The 20,284-nt window shown below is 48.3% G+C and overlaps 1 protein-coding gene across 23 annotated transcripts in view; it reads left to right on the top strand.

Moving 5' to 3' along the window:
• The window catches only part of ATXN7L1 (ataxin 7 like 1), a 270,331-nt gene that overhangs the window by 215,481 nt on the left and 34,566 nt on the right, over nucleotides 1–20,284 (top strand). For 22 of the 23 annotated variants that reach the window (XM_055392592.2, XM_055392589.2, XM_019031063.4 and 19 more), the window contains one exon: nucleotides 17,102–17,385. In XM_055392592.2, the coding sequence (XP_055248567.1) occupies nucleotides 17,102–17,385 (284 nt within the window). Of the gene's footprint in view, nucleotides 1–10,678; nucleotides 10,825–17,101; nucleotides 17,386–20,284 lie in introns of those variants that run through there. The other variant, XM_055392599.1, reaches the window with a different exon arrangement.

The raw sequence follows: 20,284 nt of genomic DNA, 5'->3' as shown, positions 1-20,284 counted from the left end.
AAGCAGCAAGAACGGTGAGGACGTTGTGTCACCCAGATGAGGCGTGGTGACAGCCTGGATCCAGGCAGTGGTGTGTACGGAGGGGCTGGGTGAGATAAATATTAAGGAGGGAAAACTCCGCAGGACTTTGAGGCTGGTCATATGTAGGGCTGGAGTACAAGGGAAGGCATTAGGACAGCTGAGTTGTGGTCCTGCTGCTTCCTCAAGGGAAGGACAGCAAGGGCCAGAGTTGAGGGAGGGAAAGGAAGGATGAGTTCAGCTGGGAAGTCAGTGGATTTTGAAGTATCTAAGAAATATCTACATGTCTCAAAAAAAAAAAAAAAAAAAAGAAAAAGAAAAGAAATGTGAGTGAGCATTGAATGTTTGGAACCAGGGGTCCAGAGATAGGTATGGGCCAGGACTAGAGAGTCATCAGTGTAGACGTGGGCATGGAAGCTGTGGGTTCAGATGGGCCTGCCGGGGAGGTATATGGTGTGAGAAGAAGAAGAACAGAGGCCAAGGGTGGTGCCATGGAGGATTGGGACAGGGAAAGAGGAGTCTGAGGGCGCTGGGTCTGCTAAGCCCGGTGTTTCCACAGCATTCAGTCCCCTTCTCTCCCGGCCATAATCCTTACCATTCTTATTGCCCGTTTCACTGGCTACCGTCTCTCAATGCCCTTTCCTCATTCACTTCCTCCTTGCCAACAACCTGATACGCTATCGCCTTTCTTTTAATCCCCGGAGCACTTAATTTTTACCTCACATGTGACACTTTCTCTGGTCGGCCATAGACTCCACTTCCTGTCTTCCTCCTGCCCAGTAGTTACTGCAGGGCCTCCTGTATGGAAACCTCTCACCAACTCAACAAGCGTGGTACTCGTGTCAGTAAATATTTGTTGAATTGAATGAAATGGATGTGACCATTGAAAGGGATTCTGAGATTTCCATTCCTGGAGATGGCTGACCTTTTGTCTAGAATTGTTTAGACTAGCACTATCCAATAGAAATGTAATGTGTGACACACATGTTAATTTTACATTTTCAAGCAGCCACACTGGAAAAAAGTACAAAAGAAACAGGTGAAATTAATTTTTTTTTTGAGTCGGAGTCCTGCTGTGTCACCCAGATTGGAGTACAGAGGCGTGATCTCAGCTCACTGCAACTTCTGTCGCCCAGGTTCAAGCTATTCTCCTGCCTCATCCTCCTGAGTAGCTGGGATTACAGGTGCCCACCACCATGCCCAGCTAATTTTTGTGTTTTCAGTAGAGACGGGGTTTCACCATCTTAGCCAGCCTGGTCTTGAACTCCTCGTGATCCGTCTGCCTTGGCCTCCCAAAATGCTGGGATTACAGGCGTGAGCCACCATGCCCAGTCATGAAATTAATTTTTAATAATAGTCATTGGCCAGGCATGGTGGCTCATGCCTGTAATCCCGACACTTTGGGAAGCCGAAGCGGATGGATCGTTTGAGGTCAAGAGTTCGAGACCAGCCTAGCCAACATGGTGGAACCCCGTATCTACTAAAAATACAAAAAAAAAAAACCAGGCATGGTGGCGCATGCCTGTAATCTCAGCTACTCGGGAGGCTGAGGCAGGAGACTTGCTTGAACCTGGGAGGCAGAGGTCGCGGTGAGCCAAGATCCTGGCACTGCACTCCAGCCTGGGCAACAAAGCAAGTGAGACTCCACCTCAAAAAAAAAAAAAAAAAAAGTTATGTGCCACATAACAGCATTTTAGTCAACAGCAGTCCCATAAGATGATTATACCCTATTTTTACTATAGCTTTTCTATATTTAGATATGTTTAGACACACAAATACTTACACTTATATTACAATTGCCTACAGTATTCAGTACAGTCACATGCTGTACAGGTTTGTAATCTAGGAACAAGTGGCTATACCATACAGCTTAGGTTCAAGCACCTTTTATACTTGACAGGACAGAATCCTGCCCAGACCGGCAAGAAGAGGGTGATCCATTGGAAAAGTGGAACTGGTCACTTTTTTTTTTTTTTTGAGACAGGGTATGGCTCTGTCTCCCAGGCCAGTGTGCAGGGGTTTGTGTTAGTTCACTCTACAATGTTAGCATGACGAAATCACCTATCATTGTATTTCTTAGAACATAGCCCCATCATGAAGTGACACATGACTATTTTCTTTAACCTAATATATTCAAAATACTATCATTTCAACATATAACCAATGAGATAGATTACATTATTTTCTTTTCATAAGTCTTCAAAATCCTGCATGTGTTTTATTACACTTACAGCACATCTCAATTTGGACACTAAATTTTCATTAGAAATATTTGACCCATTTTTAGGTTTCATAAAAACTAGAGATTATAAAATAGATTGACACCCAAGTTGTTCTAAATAGACTTAAACATTTTCTAATAACTGAATCAAGTATCCGTTCTTAAATTTCAACGAACTCAGCTTAAATGAAATTTAAAATCCCATTCCTCAGCCACAGCCACAGTAGTCACTTTTTTTCTTTTTTCTTTTTTTTTTTTTTTTGGAGGCAGGGTCTCACTCTGTCACCCAGGCTGGGGCTGGAGTACAGTGGTGCGATCTCAGCTTACTGCAGCCTCAACCTCCTGGGCTCAAGTGATCCTCCCACCTCAACCTCCCAGGTAGCTGGGACGACAGGCACACACTACTGTGCCTGGCTAATTTTTGTGTTTTTGTAGAGTTAGAGTTTCACCATCTCAAATTCCTGAGCTCAAGGGATCCACCCAACTCAGCCTCCCGAAGTGCTGGGATTACAGGTGTGAGCCACAGTGCCTGGCCCCCACAATAGCCACATTTTAAATGCTTAGTAGCCTGAAGTGGTTAGTGGCTTCTGGATCTAGACACATAGGCCACTGACCCTGGGTGGGACCCTCTGGTTTTTTCAATTCAATGGTGTGTCAATTGGGCTCCTCTAATCTCTTTAAATGTTACGCTCCCATCAGGAGTTGCTAAATTCCAGCTCCTTTCTCCCCTTGGCCTGGTGCTGCTGGGTCTGTGGTGGAAACAGACCTGGAAGACCTGCATCAGGCTGTGCAGAGAACTCCCTGCCCAAGTTTGTTCCATTGCTCCAAGTGAACTCTGTTTCGCCCCCTACTGGCCAAGAAAGCATAAGCAGTGCCAACCCATGCTGGACCGTGGCCCTTAGATTAGATTTAACAGCAGGTTAGGGCCACCCTTTCCAAATAGCTCAAATTCACATGTACAGCAATAAAAACACTACTCTAGAGTTCAGGCTGACCTCCTGGCATTCCAGCACAAGGTTAAATGGTCTGTGGTTTTGTTATTTTCTCCTTTATGTGACTGAGTAGGTTAAAAAAATAACTGCATTACAAGAAAGGGGGAGGCCGGAGTGGTGGCTCACGCCTGTAATTCCAACATGGGAGGCCGAGGCGGGTGGATCACCTGAAGTCAGGAGTTCAAGACCAGCCTGGCCAACATGGCAAAACCCTGTCCCTACTCAAAGTACAAAAATTAGCCGAGTGTAGTGGCGGGCACCTGTAATCCCAGCTACTTGGGAGGCTGAGGCAAGAGAATCGCTTGAATCTGGGAGGCAGAGGTTGCAGTGAGCCAAGATCACACCACTGCACTCCAGTGTGGGTGACAGAGCGAGACTATCTCAAAAAAAAAAAAAAAAAAGGAAGAAGAAGAAAGGGGAAAGCAGAGCATTGCCATGTTACCAGGTTTGTTCCCTGCAGAACTGCCTGACAGCACCCACAGGCTGCCCAGCATCCCCAGCCCTGCACTCAGCCTCTCAGAGGCCCCTTCCACTGGTTCACTGTCCTGACAGTGGGGACCACCCCTGTGGGAGCCAGAGGTCAGGGGGTACCTGGCCACCATCTCACAGTGTTGACATCTATGTAGTTGATGACAGTGGAGGGAGGTGGGCAAGAAGACTCGGTCCCCACGTAAGAATCAAGAAGGAGTTATGGCTGTTTGGCCCTTTTGAGCTACGATGAGCATTTCAGCCTTTACTTATGAGTCCCCGCTCAGCCATGGGACCAGACCCTGGCACAGTGACCGAGTCAGCCAGTCTGACTCTCTCAGCTGCTGTCACTTGGGTGACCCTGGTCTGGCCTGGCGAATTGATGGGGAACTCAGACCCACAGATGTAGGCTGAGGTGGGCGGGAGGCAGAGAGGAGGTAGGAGGAGGATTTCCTCCCCTGGATGGCTTGTCGCCTTCTCTTTGGGCCTTATCAACCCACACGTGTGTGTTGGATGCTAAATATGCTCAGCTATTAAAAATGCAGAAGATGAGCCCGCTGCTCCAGGAGGAAAATGAGCCAAAGCAAAAGAAAAATCAGCAGGCTCCCTGGCCTCCCTGTGCGAGCCCTGCAGCAGGTGGGGGAGGGCTCCCTCTCCCCAGGTAGGCGGGGCTCCTCTCCAAATGCTTGGAATTACCAGGCGGGTCTTCCCGGAGCAACTGGGGCTGAGGGAGTGGAAGCACTCTGGAAGTCTTCCCAGCGCTTTATGGAGAGGAAAGCGATCACTGAGAGGCCCTGGCCAGATGCCTGTGGGAGAAACTGGGCGGCTTATCTCTTCCTGCCTGGTGCTGGCATGAACTGGGGGGCAAGACCAAGGCTCAGGATTGATGGCTCCCTGAAGACACAGGGAGTCGTCTCAGGCTGTGAAATACGAGCAACCCAAGGAGCCGCAGACACTGCAAGGACCCTACCCCTGTGACTGCCCTGCATTCCTCAGCAGGATTCTTGCAGTTGCCTCTCCCTGGCCTCCTTGCCCCTCACTCTGCCCATCCTCCAGTCCACCCCACACACCCCCCGAGAGTGATGTGAGCCCCTGTTCTGCCCACAACTCTTTGATGGCTCCCACTTGTTTGCCTACAGAGTAGAAGTTTAATGTTTTTGTAATGGACTTCAGAGGGAAGGGGTAAGAGAGGATGGGAAGGTAGACAGACCAGAATATTGAAGCATGTGGGGGCTGCGGGCGGGGGCAGAGTGTCCCTTCCAGGACAGGGAGGCCGTGGGAATTTAAACATCCAAGGCTGCCTGCTCACTGGGTTTTCAGATGAGCAAAGGTAAGGACAATGGACAGCTCCTTGGGTGTAAACGTAGCCAACCTTGTGAAGTCACAGAAGTGCTCAGAAATAGGGAATCCAGCTTTGGGAGGGAAAGTAAGAGCAAGACAGCTGGGGAAGGAAGAAAATGGCCTGAAGTGTCCAGTCACTGTGGCTCACGCCTGTAATCCCAGCACTTTGGGAGACCGAAGCGGGCAGATCGCTTGAGGTCAGGAGTTCAAGACTAATGTGGTGAAACCCTGTCTCTACTAAAAATACAAAAAAAAAAAAAAAAAAAAAATTAGCCAGGCGTAGTGGTGTGTCCCTGTAATCCCAGCTATTTGGGAGGCTGAGGCACAAGAATCTCCTGAACCTGAGAGACAGAGGTTACAGTGAGCTGAGATTGTGCCACTGCACTCCAACCTGGGCAACAGAGCAAGACTCCATCTCAAAAAAAAAAAAAAAAAATGGCCTGAAGGAAAGAAGAGGGATGAGCCACAGAGATTAGTAATCATGGTCCTTCATAGCTGCATAGCTCATTATGATTTTTAGATGTTTTGACAGCCCAATCCTATTTGAGCCTAAAGACTATTTTGTGGTGAAGATAAGAAAACAGAGCCCAAAGAGATGAAGCGATGGGCTGAGATTACATACACAGTGGGACAGCAGAGGAGCTGAGACTTGACCCCTGGCCTTCTGGCTTCCAGTGCTGCAGTAAAGAGCACCACCCTCGGTGTTGCCTGACGTCAAGCCCACTCTGCCCTTCATTTTGTGGAATGACCTGGGGCAAACCTTTCTCAGCCTCAGGCTCCACATCTATGAAATTGGGGATAGAGATTAAACACGGTATTGCACGTGAGTGCATAACTCACTGCTCATGCATGGTAGGTGTGCAGCATGTGCCGCTATGAGCGGACACTTCACCTTTGTCATTGCCCAGTCTTTTCTCAGAAGGGGAGAGGCAGCACAGCCTGATCCCCACCTAAAGCATTTGTTCTTACCAAGCATTGGTGGGGTGCCAGTTTGGTTTTTATTGTGTTATGTGATTTAACCTCCACTGAGAACATTAATTCATTCATCAAACATTTATCGAGCCCTTCCTAAATGCTAGATAATGTATAGGCTGCTGGGATAATTCCAGAGCAACATGTATACTGGGACAGGGTTCCCATCGTCAGGCAGCTCACAGTCTGGTCAGGACACATAGATGTAGAAATAAAACCTTGCCATAGGACATGATGAGTGCAGCAGAAACATCTAGGAAGGAACAGCAGGCACTGGGAGAGAAGAGGATGTTTCCTCCGGATCTGGACAGATGGGGGAGTGTTCACCCAGAGAATGGGGGAGGGCACACCAGCAGGAGAGCCCGGCCCACAGAAAGGCACAGAGCCAGGCCGGAGCACTGGTGTTCAAGGAGAAGTGAGAAGTCCAGCGAGTCTACAGGAGAAGGTGGCTGGGGCAGGAGGGGTGGGGTGGGCCAGGCTGTGAAGGTTACACTTGGACCTCTGGGCCTTGGGCAGCCCACAAAGACTTTCATGGTCAGATTTGCATTGGTGGCTGAGTGCAAACAGATTAGAACACACAGAGAGGCCAAGCCAGAAAGGTTGCAAGCGATGCTGAGGCCTGGACCTTTTAACGGCTGTTTAAGAGGTGGACTTTGGTCAGACTGACTTGTGAGTGACTGAATTTCAGGGAAGAGCTGGTTTCTAACTGGATGCTGATATTGTTAACATAGAGTTTTTTGGTTGTTGTTGTTTTTGTTTTTGTTTGTTTGAGACAGAGTCTCTCCCTGGCTTCTAGGCTGGAGTGCTGTGACACGATCTCGGCTCACTGTAGCCTCCATCCCCTGGGTTCAAGCAATTCTCCTGCCTCAGCCTCCCAAGTAGCTGGGATTACCAGCATACACCACCACGCCTGGCTAATTTTTGTATTTTTAGTAGAGACGGGGTTTCATGATGTTGGACAGCCTGGTCTCCAACTCCTGACCTCAAGTGATCCACCCACCTCAGCCTCCCAAAGTGCTGGGATGAGCCACCATGCCCGGCCTGATATTGCTAACATAGAGATTAAAAAAGAAAAGGTCTATTTAATTTGGGACAAAGAATATCCTGAGTTTGCTGTAGGTCAGTGTGAAGATAAACTTTTTTTTTTTAATATGGCAAAAATGCCATTCAGAATAAACCCTTGAGGGTTTAAAAAGAAAATGTGCTTTGTTTTCTGGATGGAGGTGGTTCAGGTGCAAGGCTGCCTGCCCAGAACCGGATTCTAATACAAAAAAGGAAAAAGCAGAGTGAGTGAGTGATGCCTGGGGGAGGGAAGGTGCTCCTGAGGGCTTTTCCTCTGGCAGGAAACTGGGAGCAGCAGGTGTCAGGGTACCTGGCCAGAAGCTGGAGCACTGATAAGTAGCCTGGGATGCTTTGCCATTTCCTCATCTTTCAGCGTGCTCAGAAAAAGCTTCTTGAAGGCCAAAGGCTTAGGATGGGAGCCCAGGGTCTCTGCTTAAGGTGCCAGCTCCCAGCCTTCCTGGCAGGGGGATGGAGGGTGTTCTGTAAGGAGTTGCCCTGTCTCCCCTTGGGTCAGGGTTTCCTCCAGGACTGTTGGGAAACAGTAACTGTCTGGGCTGTACTGGCTGGAAGGCACTGCAGAGCAGCCTACAGCTCGAACAGCAGGAACCAGTGACCTCTGGTGGCTGCCGAGGGGAGTGCTCCCGCTTGTTGCTCCTGAGCGGAGCCTGTTCTGGGCCAGTGCTGGGGACAGGGTGCTTGGGGCTCTGCCTCACCCTGCACCAGCGCTCCCTGCAGAATCAAATTGCCTCCTAATCTCTACGTTCTCAATTCCTGCCCTCCCAGGCTCTGATACCATTTCCTTATTGATGTGAATTTCAATGGCCGTTCATTGGAATTGTGTGGCTCTTCGTTCTCGTTTGCAGAGGAAAGGCACTGAGCAGGTGCAGTTGATTAGGTCTAGGGTTATCCTTAAAACCCTCCTGGACTCCCTGCCCAAGGCTACACTGCTGCAGACACAGCTGGTCCCAAAGGCAGCCTGTGCAGCATCCTATGCCCTACTGCATGAGGGCTCGATTTTTCCTTTTTTATCTTCTCCTCTTCTCTGACTTGCTGACTTGTTCACAGTCCTAGGGCACTAGGACTCCCCAGGAATGTCAGGACACTTAGCACTCCTTATTCTCCCAGCAGGTTTGGAGACCACCTTCTGAGCTCCATGCCCTGGGAAGCCATGAATAACAGAAGTACAAGAGAGACTAACAGACCAGCAGGGAGACATGCGCTGGGGCCTCCTGCTTCCAGAAAATTGGAGCAGCCTAGAGGGGGGCTTATAGAGTTATTTCTCTGGGAGGCATCTTAGAACCAGCAGAGAGCCCCAATGCCTAACATACTTCAGGATTGCAGGAGACAACATGTTTGTGCATGAGGAGGCTGGAGTTCCTCCTTACTCCTCTTCCAGAATGTCCTTTACAGATGGGACCTTTAACCACTAGTCCAGGCTTAAGCAGTGCCTGGAATACTAGAGATGGAGAAGCAGGTGGGCTTGTGAAGTAGGGCTGACAGGTCCTGGAAAAGAGCCATTGAATCTGGCCCCACCTCGTTCTGCTTTTCTTCCTGACTGCCTCACCCAGAAGGAGTCCTCTACTCTGCATGAATGTGGAAGGCTGCTGCTCCCACCCTCTGCTGGTGCTTCTGCCTCCACCCTGTCCACCCCTCCTTCCACGGTGGGACCAGAAGGGACTAAGGAAGCAGAAGTTTTCTGATGGTGACCATGATTTGCACCCCACATATATACCTTACAAGTATCAGGTGGATGAGAGCAGATGCTGGGATCCTCTGTGCCCTTTTGGTTTAGTTACAGTTTATTGAGAGTCTGCTATGTGCCTGGCACTATGCTAAGCACTTGGTATCTACTACCTCATTTAATCACTTCAAATATCTCTTATTATCTTCATTTGACTGATAAGGAAACTGAGGCATGGAGCCATGAAGGCCTGAGATAAGTTAGGCAGGGCAGCCACATATGTTTGTGTGGGCTTTGCACTGCATGAGACCACCCCACCAAGGCAGGACTGAAACCAGCACTCACTCCTTGCCAGGCCAGGTGTCCTCTTTCTCATTCTTAGAGTCCTGATAAGCTCACTGAGGCCCTGAAACTGGGTAGCCAGAAGGCTGTGATATCGTAATGCATCCAGCAACAGAAAAGGCAGGATTTGAGTCTAGGTTGGTCTGATTTGAAAGCCTATATTTCTGAGCCTTATCTAAGCCTTATAAACTATCTTCCAACACTCCACATTCTATAAATTTGCCAGAATATTGACAAGGCACAGACCTTCAATTCAGTCATACTTGCTCTCCCTGATTTTATTTGATTTGCTTCTGGCCATTTTTACAATTCTTCCAAGTCAGCTTGTTCATTTTTCCTCCCACCTAACTGACTCAGGAGGAAATCTCACATCATTGTTCTCAGCAGCTAATCATCTCTTAACCCAATTGAGGAGCAAAGCCTTGGCCCATCATCCAAGTCACTGATGAAGACACTATGACCTTCTTGGCCGGCAGTGGGTCCCTGTCGAGCTCTGCATGGTATCACTCTAGGCTGAAATTGAGCCCTGCTAACCCATTTTTCTTTTGTCTCTGCTGCCGGGACCACTCACCCAGTAACTGTGTGGTCTGACCACATTTCCCCAGTTTACTGAAGGTGTGTTATGTGGGAGAGAATCCAAAACTGTGCAAAGGCCAGGAGAGATTAGACACTATGCTTCCTCTCTAACCACCAGGCCTGACACTCAGCCACAGAATAATGTTAGATTTATCTGGCAGATATTCTTATTTACCATGCTCTGTGGTTGAATACCTGTTTTCTGTTTGCTAAAGGTGTTTACAGACAGGCTTTCTGAAAGTTTTCCCAATATTTTTCCAGACACACCGCAAAAATACCATTTATTCACTTGTCAGGATTTATGCAGTATCAACTGTATCTGTCATACCACGGTAGTAGGACTTTGTGTCTCTGTTATTTATCCTGATTCTTAGTGATTGCCTGCCCCTCAGACTTCTAGAATCTCCCAAGTACTTCTTCAACTTAAAGAATTTAGATTGGATATAAATAATTTCCTCATAGTAGCTGCCAAAATACATCCAAGAGAGCCAAATTGAATTCCTTCTCCAAGGGCATTTTAAAAGAGGGTAAATTCCTTTTTATTGGGGATGACTTAATGCTGTCACTGCTGGGAAGCCAAGAGGCTGGGTGATACGGCCCTTCTAAGGCTCTGCCAGTGAGTCAGAGATTCTCAAAATTCTGCCAGGCCAGCAGCATAAGCACATAGGCTTTTGTCGAAGGAATTGGTGGAGGAAATCAGACAGCTGAGAACTCTCATCACACACAAAACCCACAGCACAAATACCATATGTCTTCAGGCTCCTGCCTGTCAAATTCATCTTTACCCTGCTCTGGTAAGTGAAGAAGGGCTGGCAATAATTTCTGCAGACCTAGAGACATTCTGAACCATTCTCTTAAGGCATTTCTGTTGATAATCAAAGAATATAGATCATGATCACCAGGAAAGCGTAGCTGGCAGGTGGGCAGCTGGCCCTGCGGCACATTGGTGGCTCTTGCAATGGCACCGTCATGAGTCTCCACCTCTGTTCTTTTGCAGACATCACTGGGCAGGGAGGGGAATCTACTTGATGCCAAGAGAACCATGTTTCTTAAAGCCAGAGGACCCGCCTTGATCTAGAAAGATAAATTCAGACAGGCCAAGCACAAAGGAAGAAGACGTGGGCAACTAAAGCAGCACAAAAGAAACAGAGGTAGATATCGCCCCCAAGTAGCAAGGGGGATGAGGGAGGGTGCTCTCGGCATTGGGTTTCTTTCCCAGGACCGAGACAGAGGTACAGAGATGATGAGGAGAGAACTACTCCCAGCATATTAGACACAGCAGGGGAACAGGCTGCAGCCCTGAGCTCCCTGAAAGAGTTCATCCCAAGTGAACAAAACAGGCATTATGAAAGCAGCAGGGGAAGAGTGGAGACTCATCTTTCCCTTTCAAACACTGCTCCACAAAGAAAGGACAATCGTGAGTTGATAAATGCAACTAATTGTGCGACTTTGGGAAGTGTGCACATGCATCCTTTAGACTGAAGGGAAAGGAACTTTGAAGGGCTTTGGCTAAGCTCGGGGGTAACTGCCAGGCTTGTTTGTCACCTAAGCAAACAGCGTAATAAATTGCTGAGTCACCCATCAGGCTATTGCCAACTCACCACCCCCTCCCAGGTCTCACCACCTGCACATGGAGGTGTTTGCGTTACTGTGATTAGACACAAAGAAGATGGGAGATGCCCATACTGTGAAAGCAGGGGTTAGAACCTTTTGGCTTCTTTCCAAATGGAAAAAAAAGTCAAACCTGTCATTCAGGGTCCACAGCCATCTGGAAGGGGCGTGCCCAAGGCTGGGACACTTTAGTGGCTAGGGAAGGTGACAGCAGAGGAAGTGAGGGGAATGCACACGGGGACAGTGAGAGGAAGCGGAGGACAATTCCGAGACGCTGGCTTCCCTGTGACTGCACTGTGGCTGCAGCATAGGCACACGCGGGATCTGTGTGTATGGGAGGTGGGGGGTGGGGCTCTTAATAGGCTCTTATGTCAGCTGGATGTTTTTGCTCAAAAAGGATCATCTCTGGGATTGGCTTTCCGGATTCTGTGGCACTGTCCTGTGACCGTTTCCTCCTTTGCTTTCTCAGTTCAGGACCTTGGGGCTGTTGCCAGCCGTAGTAAAGAAAGGCTGGCCCGATGGCTAGCGTGTATACTGAGGAAGAGGATGGCAAGGTCAAATGCCTTTCCCACCATCACTCAGCTGCCTGCTTCTGTGTCTTCTCAGTCCAGGCCAAGGCAGGTTCCCTTAGAGAGAAAGCCCAAAGCTTTTGAGGGAGAGAAGGGACGCCAAAGAAAGAAGTATCAGGGACAGCTCTAGGTTCTTCTCCTTCACTCTTCTAAGCCCTTCTCCATTAGCTAATGAACACCCTTAGAACACACCCAAAAGAGCGCAGTCTCCCTTCTCTCCTTCTGCCAAGTCCTTTTACCTCACATCAGAGGTGTTCACTCAGTGGCCCAGCCCCTTACCAAATCACCTGGTCTTTGAAATCTTTGAAACATTCTTGATCAGACTTTTTTCCCCAATGCTTCCCATTCTTCAATCCAGAGGACTGCACGTGAGGCTGTCTTTCCTGTTTCTGATGGGCTCCAATTTGGCATCCAGCTGAGTTCTGGAATCATTGACAGTAGAGTATGAATGGGCCACACTCATTATAAAGTGGAAAAAATTCCAAATTAGGAGACAGTCACAGACATTAGCTGGCCTGTCCCAAGCTCAGTTACACACAGTTGGGAAGGAGTGTCACCAAAGAGATGAGTCAACTGGCACGGTTCCAAATGTTGGGACCTGGTGCACCTGTGCTCGTGGGGCTGCCTTAAGGAGCACATTCAGAGCCGATGTTGACTTTAGAGGAGAAATGCAGACTGTGCTATGAGCATTTGAGGGCTGCTTGGCTTGTTTTTGCTGTTTGTTTGTTTTTGAGACGGAGTATCGCTCTGTTGCCAAGCTGGAGTGCAGTGGCGCAATCTCAGCTCACTGCAACCTCCGCCTCCCAGGTATAAGCGATTCTCCTGCCTCAGCCTCCCAAATAGCTGGGATTACAGGCATGTGCCACCGCGCCCGGCTAATTTTGTATTTTTAGTAGAGACGGGGTATCACCATGTTGGTCAGGCTGGTCTTGAACTCCTGACCTCAGGTGATCCACTCACCTCAGCCTCCCGAAGTGCTGGGATTACTGGCGTGAGTCCCCGTACCCAGCCGGTTTTTTAAATGTATTTCCATTTGTACAATTGCTCTGGATTATTCTATCCCAGGCATCATATCTTTGTCTGCTGAAGGCCTGAGGACCTAACATCTACATAGGGCATTTTTCACAGAAACTAGAGGCGTTATGTTAACTCGTACCAGCTCATGCAACAAGAACTAGATCTGGAACTTGCAAGTTCTAATTTCCTTTCCTGAACTAACTTGGCTTCACAAAGAAATATTAATACATCAGAGAAGGCTGCCCAGGTACTAGAGCACCTTCTCTTCTTGCTAGCTGTCTATGTGTTCATATCAACACTTGAAGTTTGATTTTTTTCCCTAAAGAAATAAAAGTCAACAGATCAGAACAAGGGTGAGAAATTAAATCAATAAATCCTTTTGAACAGAACAGATTATTCTAATTTTTTTTTTTTTTCCAAGACAGGGTCTCACTGTGTCACCCAAGCTGGAGTACAGTGGCACAATCCTAGCTCTCTGCAGCCTCAAACTCCTGGGCTCAAGTAACTCTCCTGCCTCAGCCTCTCATGTAGCTGGTACTATGTGTGTCCACCAATGTGCCCAGCTTATTTATAATTTTTTTTTTTTTTTTTTTTTTTTTTTGTAGAGACATGGTCTCACGGTGTTGTCCAGGCTGGTCTCAAATACCTGGCCTCAGCCGGGAGCGGTGGCTCATGCCTGTAATCCCAGCACTTTTAGAGGCTGAGGCAGGCAGATCACCTGAGGTCAGGAGTTTGAGACCAGCCTGGCCAACATGGTGAAACCCCATCTCTACTAAAAGTACAAAAATTAGCCAAGTGTGGTGGCGGGTGCCTATAATCCCAGTTACTTGGGAGGCTGAGGCAGGAGAATCGCTTGAACCCAAGAGGCCGAGGTTGCAGTGAGCCGAGATTGTGCCACTGCACTCCAACCTGGGTGACAGAGACACTGTCTCAAAAACAAAACAAAACAAAAAAACACCTGGCCTCAAGCAATCCTCTCACCCTGGCCCCCCAAAATCCTAGGACTACAGACATGAGCCACCATACCTGGCCAATATGTTTGGGTTTGGGGGGTGCCGGTGGGGTCAGGGGGGAGTTGAGACAGGGTCTTGCTCTGTGCAATAGCATGATCCTAGCTCACTGTAACCTCAAACTCTTGAGCTCAAGCGATCCACCTGCAGCCTCCCAAGTAAATAGGACTACAGGCACATGCCACTATGCCTGGCTAATTTTTATTTTTATTTTGTAGAGAATGGTCTCGCTATGTTGCCCGGGCTGGTCTCAAACTCCTAGGCTCAAGCAATCCTCCCACCTCAGCCTCCCAAAGAGCTAGGATTATAGGCATGAACCACCACAACTGGCCACTGACACTTTTTTTTTTTTTTTGAGATAGAGACTCGCTCTGTCGCCCGGGTGGGAGTACAGTGGCATGATCTCAGTGCACTGCAACCTCTGCCTCCTGGGTTCAAGTGATTCTCCCACCTTAGCCTCCTGAGTAGCTGGGATTACAGGCATGCACCACCACCCCTGGCTAATTTCTGTTTGTTTGTTTGTTTGTTTGTTTGTTTGTTTGTTTGTGGCGGAGTCTCACTCTGTCTCCCAGGCTGGAGTGCAGTGGCACTATCTCGGCTCACTGTAAGCTCTGCCTCCCGGGTTCACGCCATTCTCCTGCCTCAGCCTCCCAAGTAGCTGGGACTACAGGCGCCCACCGCCACGCCTGGCTAATTTTTTTTTTTTTTTTTTTGTATTTTTAGTAGAGACAGGGTTTCACCATGTTAGCCAGGATGGTCTTGATCTCCTGACCTTGTGATCCGCCTGCCTCGGCCTCCCAAAGTGCTGGGATTACAGGCGTGAGCCACCACATCTGGCCAATTTCTGTATTTTTAGTAGAGATGGGGTTTCACCATGTTGGCCAGTCTGCTCTTGAACTCCTGACCTCAGGTGATCCACCCGCCTCAGCCTCCCAAAGTGCTGGGATTACAGGTGTGAGCCACCGAGCCCAGCCTCTGATCTGTATTTTTAAAGCCAGGTTTATTGAAGTATAATTTAGGTTGTAAGAGTTTTGTAATTTGCATTTTTTTTTAGTTTGTACGTGTAAAACATTTTTAATTGTGGTAAAATAAGCATAACATAAAATTTACCATATTAACCATTTTTAATGTACATTTCAGTAGTATTAAGTACATTCACACTGTGGTGCAACCAATCTCCAGAACTTTTTTTTCCGTCTTGCAAAACTGAAACTCTATACAGTTGTTCAACGGGCATTAAAAAAAACTGCCCATTCTCCCTTCCCCCATTCCCTGGCAACCACTGCTCTGCTTTCTGTCTCTATGAATTTGACTACTCCAGGTACCTCATATAAGTGGAATTATACAGTATTTGTCTTTTGTGACAGGCTTATTTCACTTAACATAATGTCTTCAAGGCTCCTGCCCGTGTCAGAATTTCCTTCCTTTTTAAAGCTGAATGATGCCACATTTTGCTTATCCATTCATCCATTGATGGACGCTTGGGCTGCCTCCACCTTTGGCTATTGTGAATAGTGCTGCTATGAACATGGGTGTACAGATCTCTCTTCAGGACCCTGATTTCTTAACTTGTGGCTTTTTAAATGTGTCAAGGAATAAGCCTAGAAGAATTCTGTATCACATTGCTTTGCATCTTTTTATCATTTGGGAAAAATCAGGAATGCAGCACTAATTTCACCAGGTAATACCTGTCTAGCATCTTGGTGTGCTCACTCTCAAAGGGTTTCTTGTGCCATTCTTCAGTGATATGGGAGTGCTTTGAGAATTGCCATTAAATAGAAAGGAGCAGCAGTTCAGCTCTATCTCAGACATTGAGACACTCTGATCAGGGACGGAATTGGCAGTGGCAGGGTTTGTTACAAAAAACTGTCATTCTAGTTTCCCCTCACATGGGACTTGAAGCCCCAGGTCACCCTTCCCCAGGCCAAGAAGGTACATGGTCCAAGGGAGAAGTCGGTAATGTCCAGCCACAATCTGTTCCACTGCTCTCTGGCAAAGATCAGTAACAAACAGCTGGGATCCTATTTCAGAGTCATAAAAGGGGCAGGGGCTGAGAGGGGGCTAAAATAATTTCATGAACAAGTTGATCAAAGAAATAATCTGTGAATGAATCTTAGAGAAAGGAGAGCCAGCCAGCCAGCCATGTGGACAGATAAGATTCTTTTCCTGCCAAAAACAGCCCCTCTTTCCTGCCCTACATTGTCTGCAGGAATGTAAAAGCCATATTCTAGATCATTTGGCATTCAAATAGCTAAGTAGGCTTCACTCTCAGCTCAGAGATGACTGGGGAGCCCATGTTAGCATTCTTCCCTCCTGCCAGGAGGAAAGGGAATCTAGCTCAGGGACCAAAGCAAAGCTTATTCATCTCATCTTTTAAGACCCAGAGATGGAGTTCTCCACAGCCCCCCAGACACAGGTCCTTCAGTATTAAAGAAGAAGAGAAATCAAATGCACATCCCATACAGGAGAAATAGCAGGGAAGGGGGCTAAGGTGACAGATTCTGAAGAGTGAAGCACACCTTTGTGCTCTGCCTTCTTAAAATTCATCCTCTCACCTGCCAGCCTTGAGAATTGCCTATTTACATAACTAGCTGCCTAAAATGGAATATTGGATAATGCTACATGGCGGCTCACTCAATTTGAGCCCATCCCCAGGATGTGAGAGTGATCCAGAAGCCGTCCGACAGCACGCGGTGCAGCACGCTGGCCTGAAGCCATGCCTCCTTGTGGTGTGATCCTGTCAGCACTCCGGAGCTAAGCAGATGTCAGGCCTGATCCGGGCCGGGCTGGGGGACTAGCTGAGCAGCGGGGGGAGGGGGCGTGATTCAGCAGTGGCACATTGTCTTCAGGGGACAAACGGTATCTCTTCCTGAGCTTCACAGCAGGCGCCTTGTTCTGCCCAAGGTGCTGTGTTGGAAATGGCCAACCTATAGGGCCCAGGAAGGGGGGAGTTGCAGGATCTATGGGGACAGCTCAGCACGAGCGGTAATCAGTCAGCCCTGATGCCACCCCTGACACTGTGCCAGCCTCACACCCCCTGTTGATCCTTTCCAGGGCACAGAACTCTCTCCCATCAAAACTGGACTCATGCTGCTTGCTTATAGAAGGAGTATAAATAAGTGATAAGGAAATGTTCTGATAATGATAAGCGGGTATGGTTCCTCAGCAGACTAGATGTATCAAAGAAGACAATTGTGTGTGTTTGTTCATTTATTTTTCAGTGTTCCAGTTCCTGTAGTCAGTTTAGAGAAAATTCCTAACCTAGTGAAGGCAGATGGTGCCAATGTCAAAATGAACTCCACAACCACTACTGCAGTTTCTGCCTCCTCCACCTCGTCCTCTGCCGTCTCCACCCCTCCTTTAATTAAGCCTGTCCTGATGTCCAAGTCAGTGCCACCTTCACCAGAGAAGATCTTAAATGGCAAAGGAATTATGCCAACCACCATAGACAAGAAACACCAAAATGGCACCAAAAACAGCAACAAGCCTTACAGGAGACTTTCAGGTATGTGTCAGTGTCGTCAGGGTCTGACTCATGATTAGACTGAAAGGGAGTCGCAGCCATAACGAAGGAGTGATGTGCTGTTATCATTAAGCAGGTCTGTTTCATTTTAAGGGGGACGCAGAGTTTACCTGCAAACAGGAACCCCACCTAAAAATGCAAGGGAAAACCAGGTCTCTTCTTCCCCGGGCAGATGAAGTCCCTCACTCAGTTCAGTGCTTAGCGGGAGTTACCCTAGCAACCCAGGAGGCAGGGTGCTCTGCACCAACCTACTCTGTAGATTCCGAGGGTCTTGTGAGCAGGTGATTCTGTGTATCCGTATCATACAAACAGGTTGAACTAGCCCTGGCTTCCATAGAAGCTTCACTGCTGGGAAGCTGGACACAGGGATCTCATGGTGCCTCAAGGCATGTGAGGGACAGCCCCGCCAACAGCTGTGCTGCACAGGGACACACAGCCTCTGTCCTTTGGCCTCGGGAGTTTCCAGGTTAATTCTGCAGTTGAGTTTACAACTGTCGATCCCCCATAATCAGGTTGGAATTCCCAAACAGGAACGCTAGGGCTGGCAGTGCCGATAGGGTGCTGGGGCGGTCTCTTGTGGGTCTACTCCTTGGTTGTCTGAGCAGACACTTGGGGTGCCGGAAGAGGCACACAGGATGATGGTTATCTGTTAGAGGCCCCTATGTGGGTAATGTTTGCTTTGGATCGATCTGCTGTAGAACTAAACCTGGCAGTTTTTACTTTCTCCAAAAGACCAGGAGAAGCTATAAACTTCATAACTTCTTCTTACATCATGGGCACTCCCTGATGGTGGCCAGAGAAAGTAAAATACAGTGACAGCCACCCTGTGACAGAGAAACTCTCCTCGGGTTAAGCTTGATTTTTAAGCAGCCAAGGAATTGTGGGTAATTTTTATTGTCTACTCTGTATTTGTCTGTAGTTCTAGTTTTTCTATCTTTCATCTGTAACTCTTTTTAAAATTATGTCTGAAAAGTCCCTCAAGCCCAAAGCATTCAGATAAAGCAGGCATTGTACCTTGTACATCTCTGCCTGCGCTGCTCACCCACTGTCAAGAAAGAAAGGTAGAGCCTGGTGCTCTCCCTAAGCACTGTGGGCCTCACGGTTCGGGCTGGAGCCCCCAGCACCTGGCTCTTCCTGCATGGAAAGCTTGGTTTCACTCTTCAGAGGTGGTGGAAACATCCCCAGAAAACCGGTAGGCGTGGGCACAGTGGCTGGAGGCCGAGGGCTCCTCGCCATAGCAGAAGCACGGCCATGGCTTCCAGCCTGTAACCCCATCTGAAGTTGTTTGGGGATTTTTTTGCCGCACATTGTTTTTGCATTTTGTGGGTTGTCTTGTTTCGTCGGGTCTTTTGCTTGTTTCTGCCTCACTTTCACATTTGGCAGCCAGCTCCTACCCTCAGCCAACAGCCTGCTCAGCTCCAGGTTGACATGAGGCGCTGGTGTGGGACCAGGCACAGGCCTGACTCTGACAGACCCAAAAAAAAACACCACACCAGGCAGCCTGGCCAGAGAGGGCTCCGAGCAAACCAGCATCTCCAGGCCTAGCAGGTTTTTTTTCTAAGTGAAGCTAAAAAAAAAAAAAAAAAAAAAGACAGAGAGAGAAAAGGCAGACAAAAAGCAAAAAAAGGGGGGAGGCATTTTGGTAACCAGCCAGGGAATCTGTCTTGGGTATAGAGTAGTTTTCTTGTGCATATCATCAGTAACACCATTGCAACCTCCCCATGACCCTCAAAGCTTTTGAAAATAGAATACATTCATTTATTATGTTATAATCTGAGCATTGTTATATGCTCGGAGTTTACTCCACCAATTTCAGACAGTTTTCCAGCTAGGAACCTTTTTTGAGTTTGCAGCCATTCAAGGGTCTTAAGGAGATACCACCAATTTCTGTACACCCTCTACCACCAGCAACACTGCTGCCAGTCTACCCACATGCCCAGAGGGCTGTGTCATTCCTGCTCTGCAGGACTTATGTGTTTGCTTGGTGCCTTCCAGAAACGGCACAGGCCATCCAAGAGGTCGAATTTTAAAACCCAAAAGATCCTTAAGAGATCACCTACCCTGGGCAATATAGTGAGACCCTGTATCTACAAAAAATAACAAAATCAGGCAGGTGTGGTGGTGCATGCCTCTAGTTCCAGCTACTCAGGAGGTTGAGGCTTGAGCCCAGGAGGTCGAGGCTGCAGTGAGCCTTGTGATCCCACCACTGCATTTCAGCCTGGGTAACAGAGCGAGACCCTGTCTCAAAAAATAAAAATGAAAAAAAGAGATCACCTCACATCCCCTCATTTTTAAGGTGAGGACAGCATGATTGTCTTCCTGACAGGGGTGAAGGACCCAAGATGGGTATAGAAAGAGCAGGCTCCTTAGAAGTAACCTCCACACAAGCTGTCCACAGTCAACTGGAAGGCAGGAGCTGGGGAAGCCTGGCCTCTCCGCACAGACATCCTTCATCCTGGGGGGGCAGCCTGCCCCGTTTTATTCCCACGTGAAGCATCAGACCCAGGGCAGTGGGGGCGGGGAGCAGCTGTGAGATTAGCAGGCCCCTGCCCTCTCTGCACCTTCAAGTTCAGCCTTCTCCCCTGCCCCTGCCTGTAACACTGCTAGAGTGCCCCTCAATCAGGTAAATGGTGTTTGTGGTCAGCAAGGCTGTGTGCAAAGCCTGCGCCGAGAGCTTTGTCAAGCATGAGAGAGGCAGGTCACTCTGACATGTCAAGGAGTAATCTCCCATTTACATGGCTAAAACTAGCAGGAAGGCAGGAGCTGGAGTCAGGGTGTCTGTACTCTTGGAGCAGCCCAGGAAAGGGGTCGTTGGGTCTCAGGTGGCTCTCCCTGGTCTGCAGCCAGCTATGCCCAAATGCCAAGGACCTGTGGAACCATT

The sequence above is a fragment of the Gorilla gorilla genome, chromosome 6 (assembly GCF_029281585.2).
Source record: "Gorilla gorilla gorilla isolate KB3781 chromosome 6, NHGRI_mGorGor1-v2.1_pri, whole genome shotgun sequence".
NCBI lineage: Eukaryota > Metazoa > Chordata > Mammalia > Primates > Hominidae > Gorilla > Gorilla gorilla.
The sequence above is the reverse complement of the archived record's forward strand: the minus strand, read 5'-3'. Positions and strand labels throughout refer to the sequence as shown.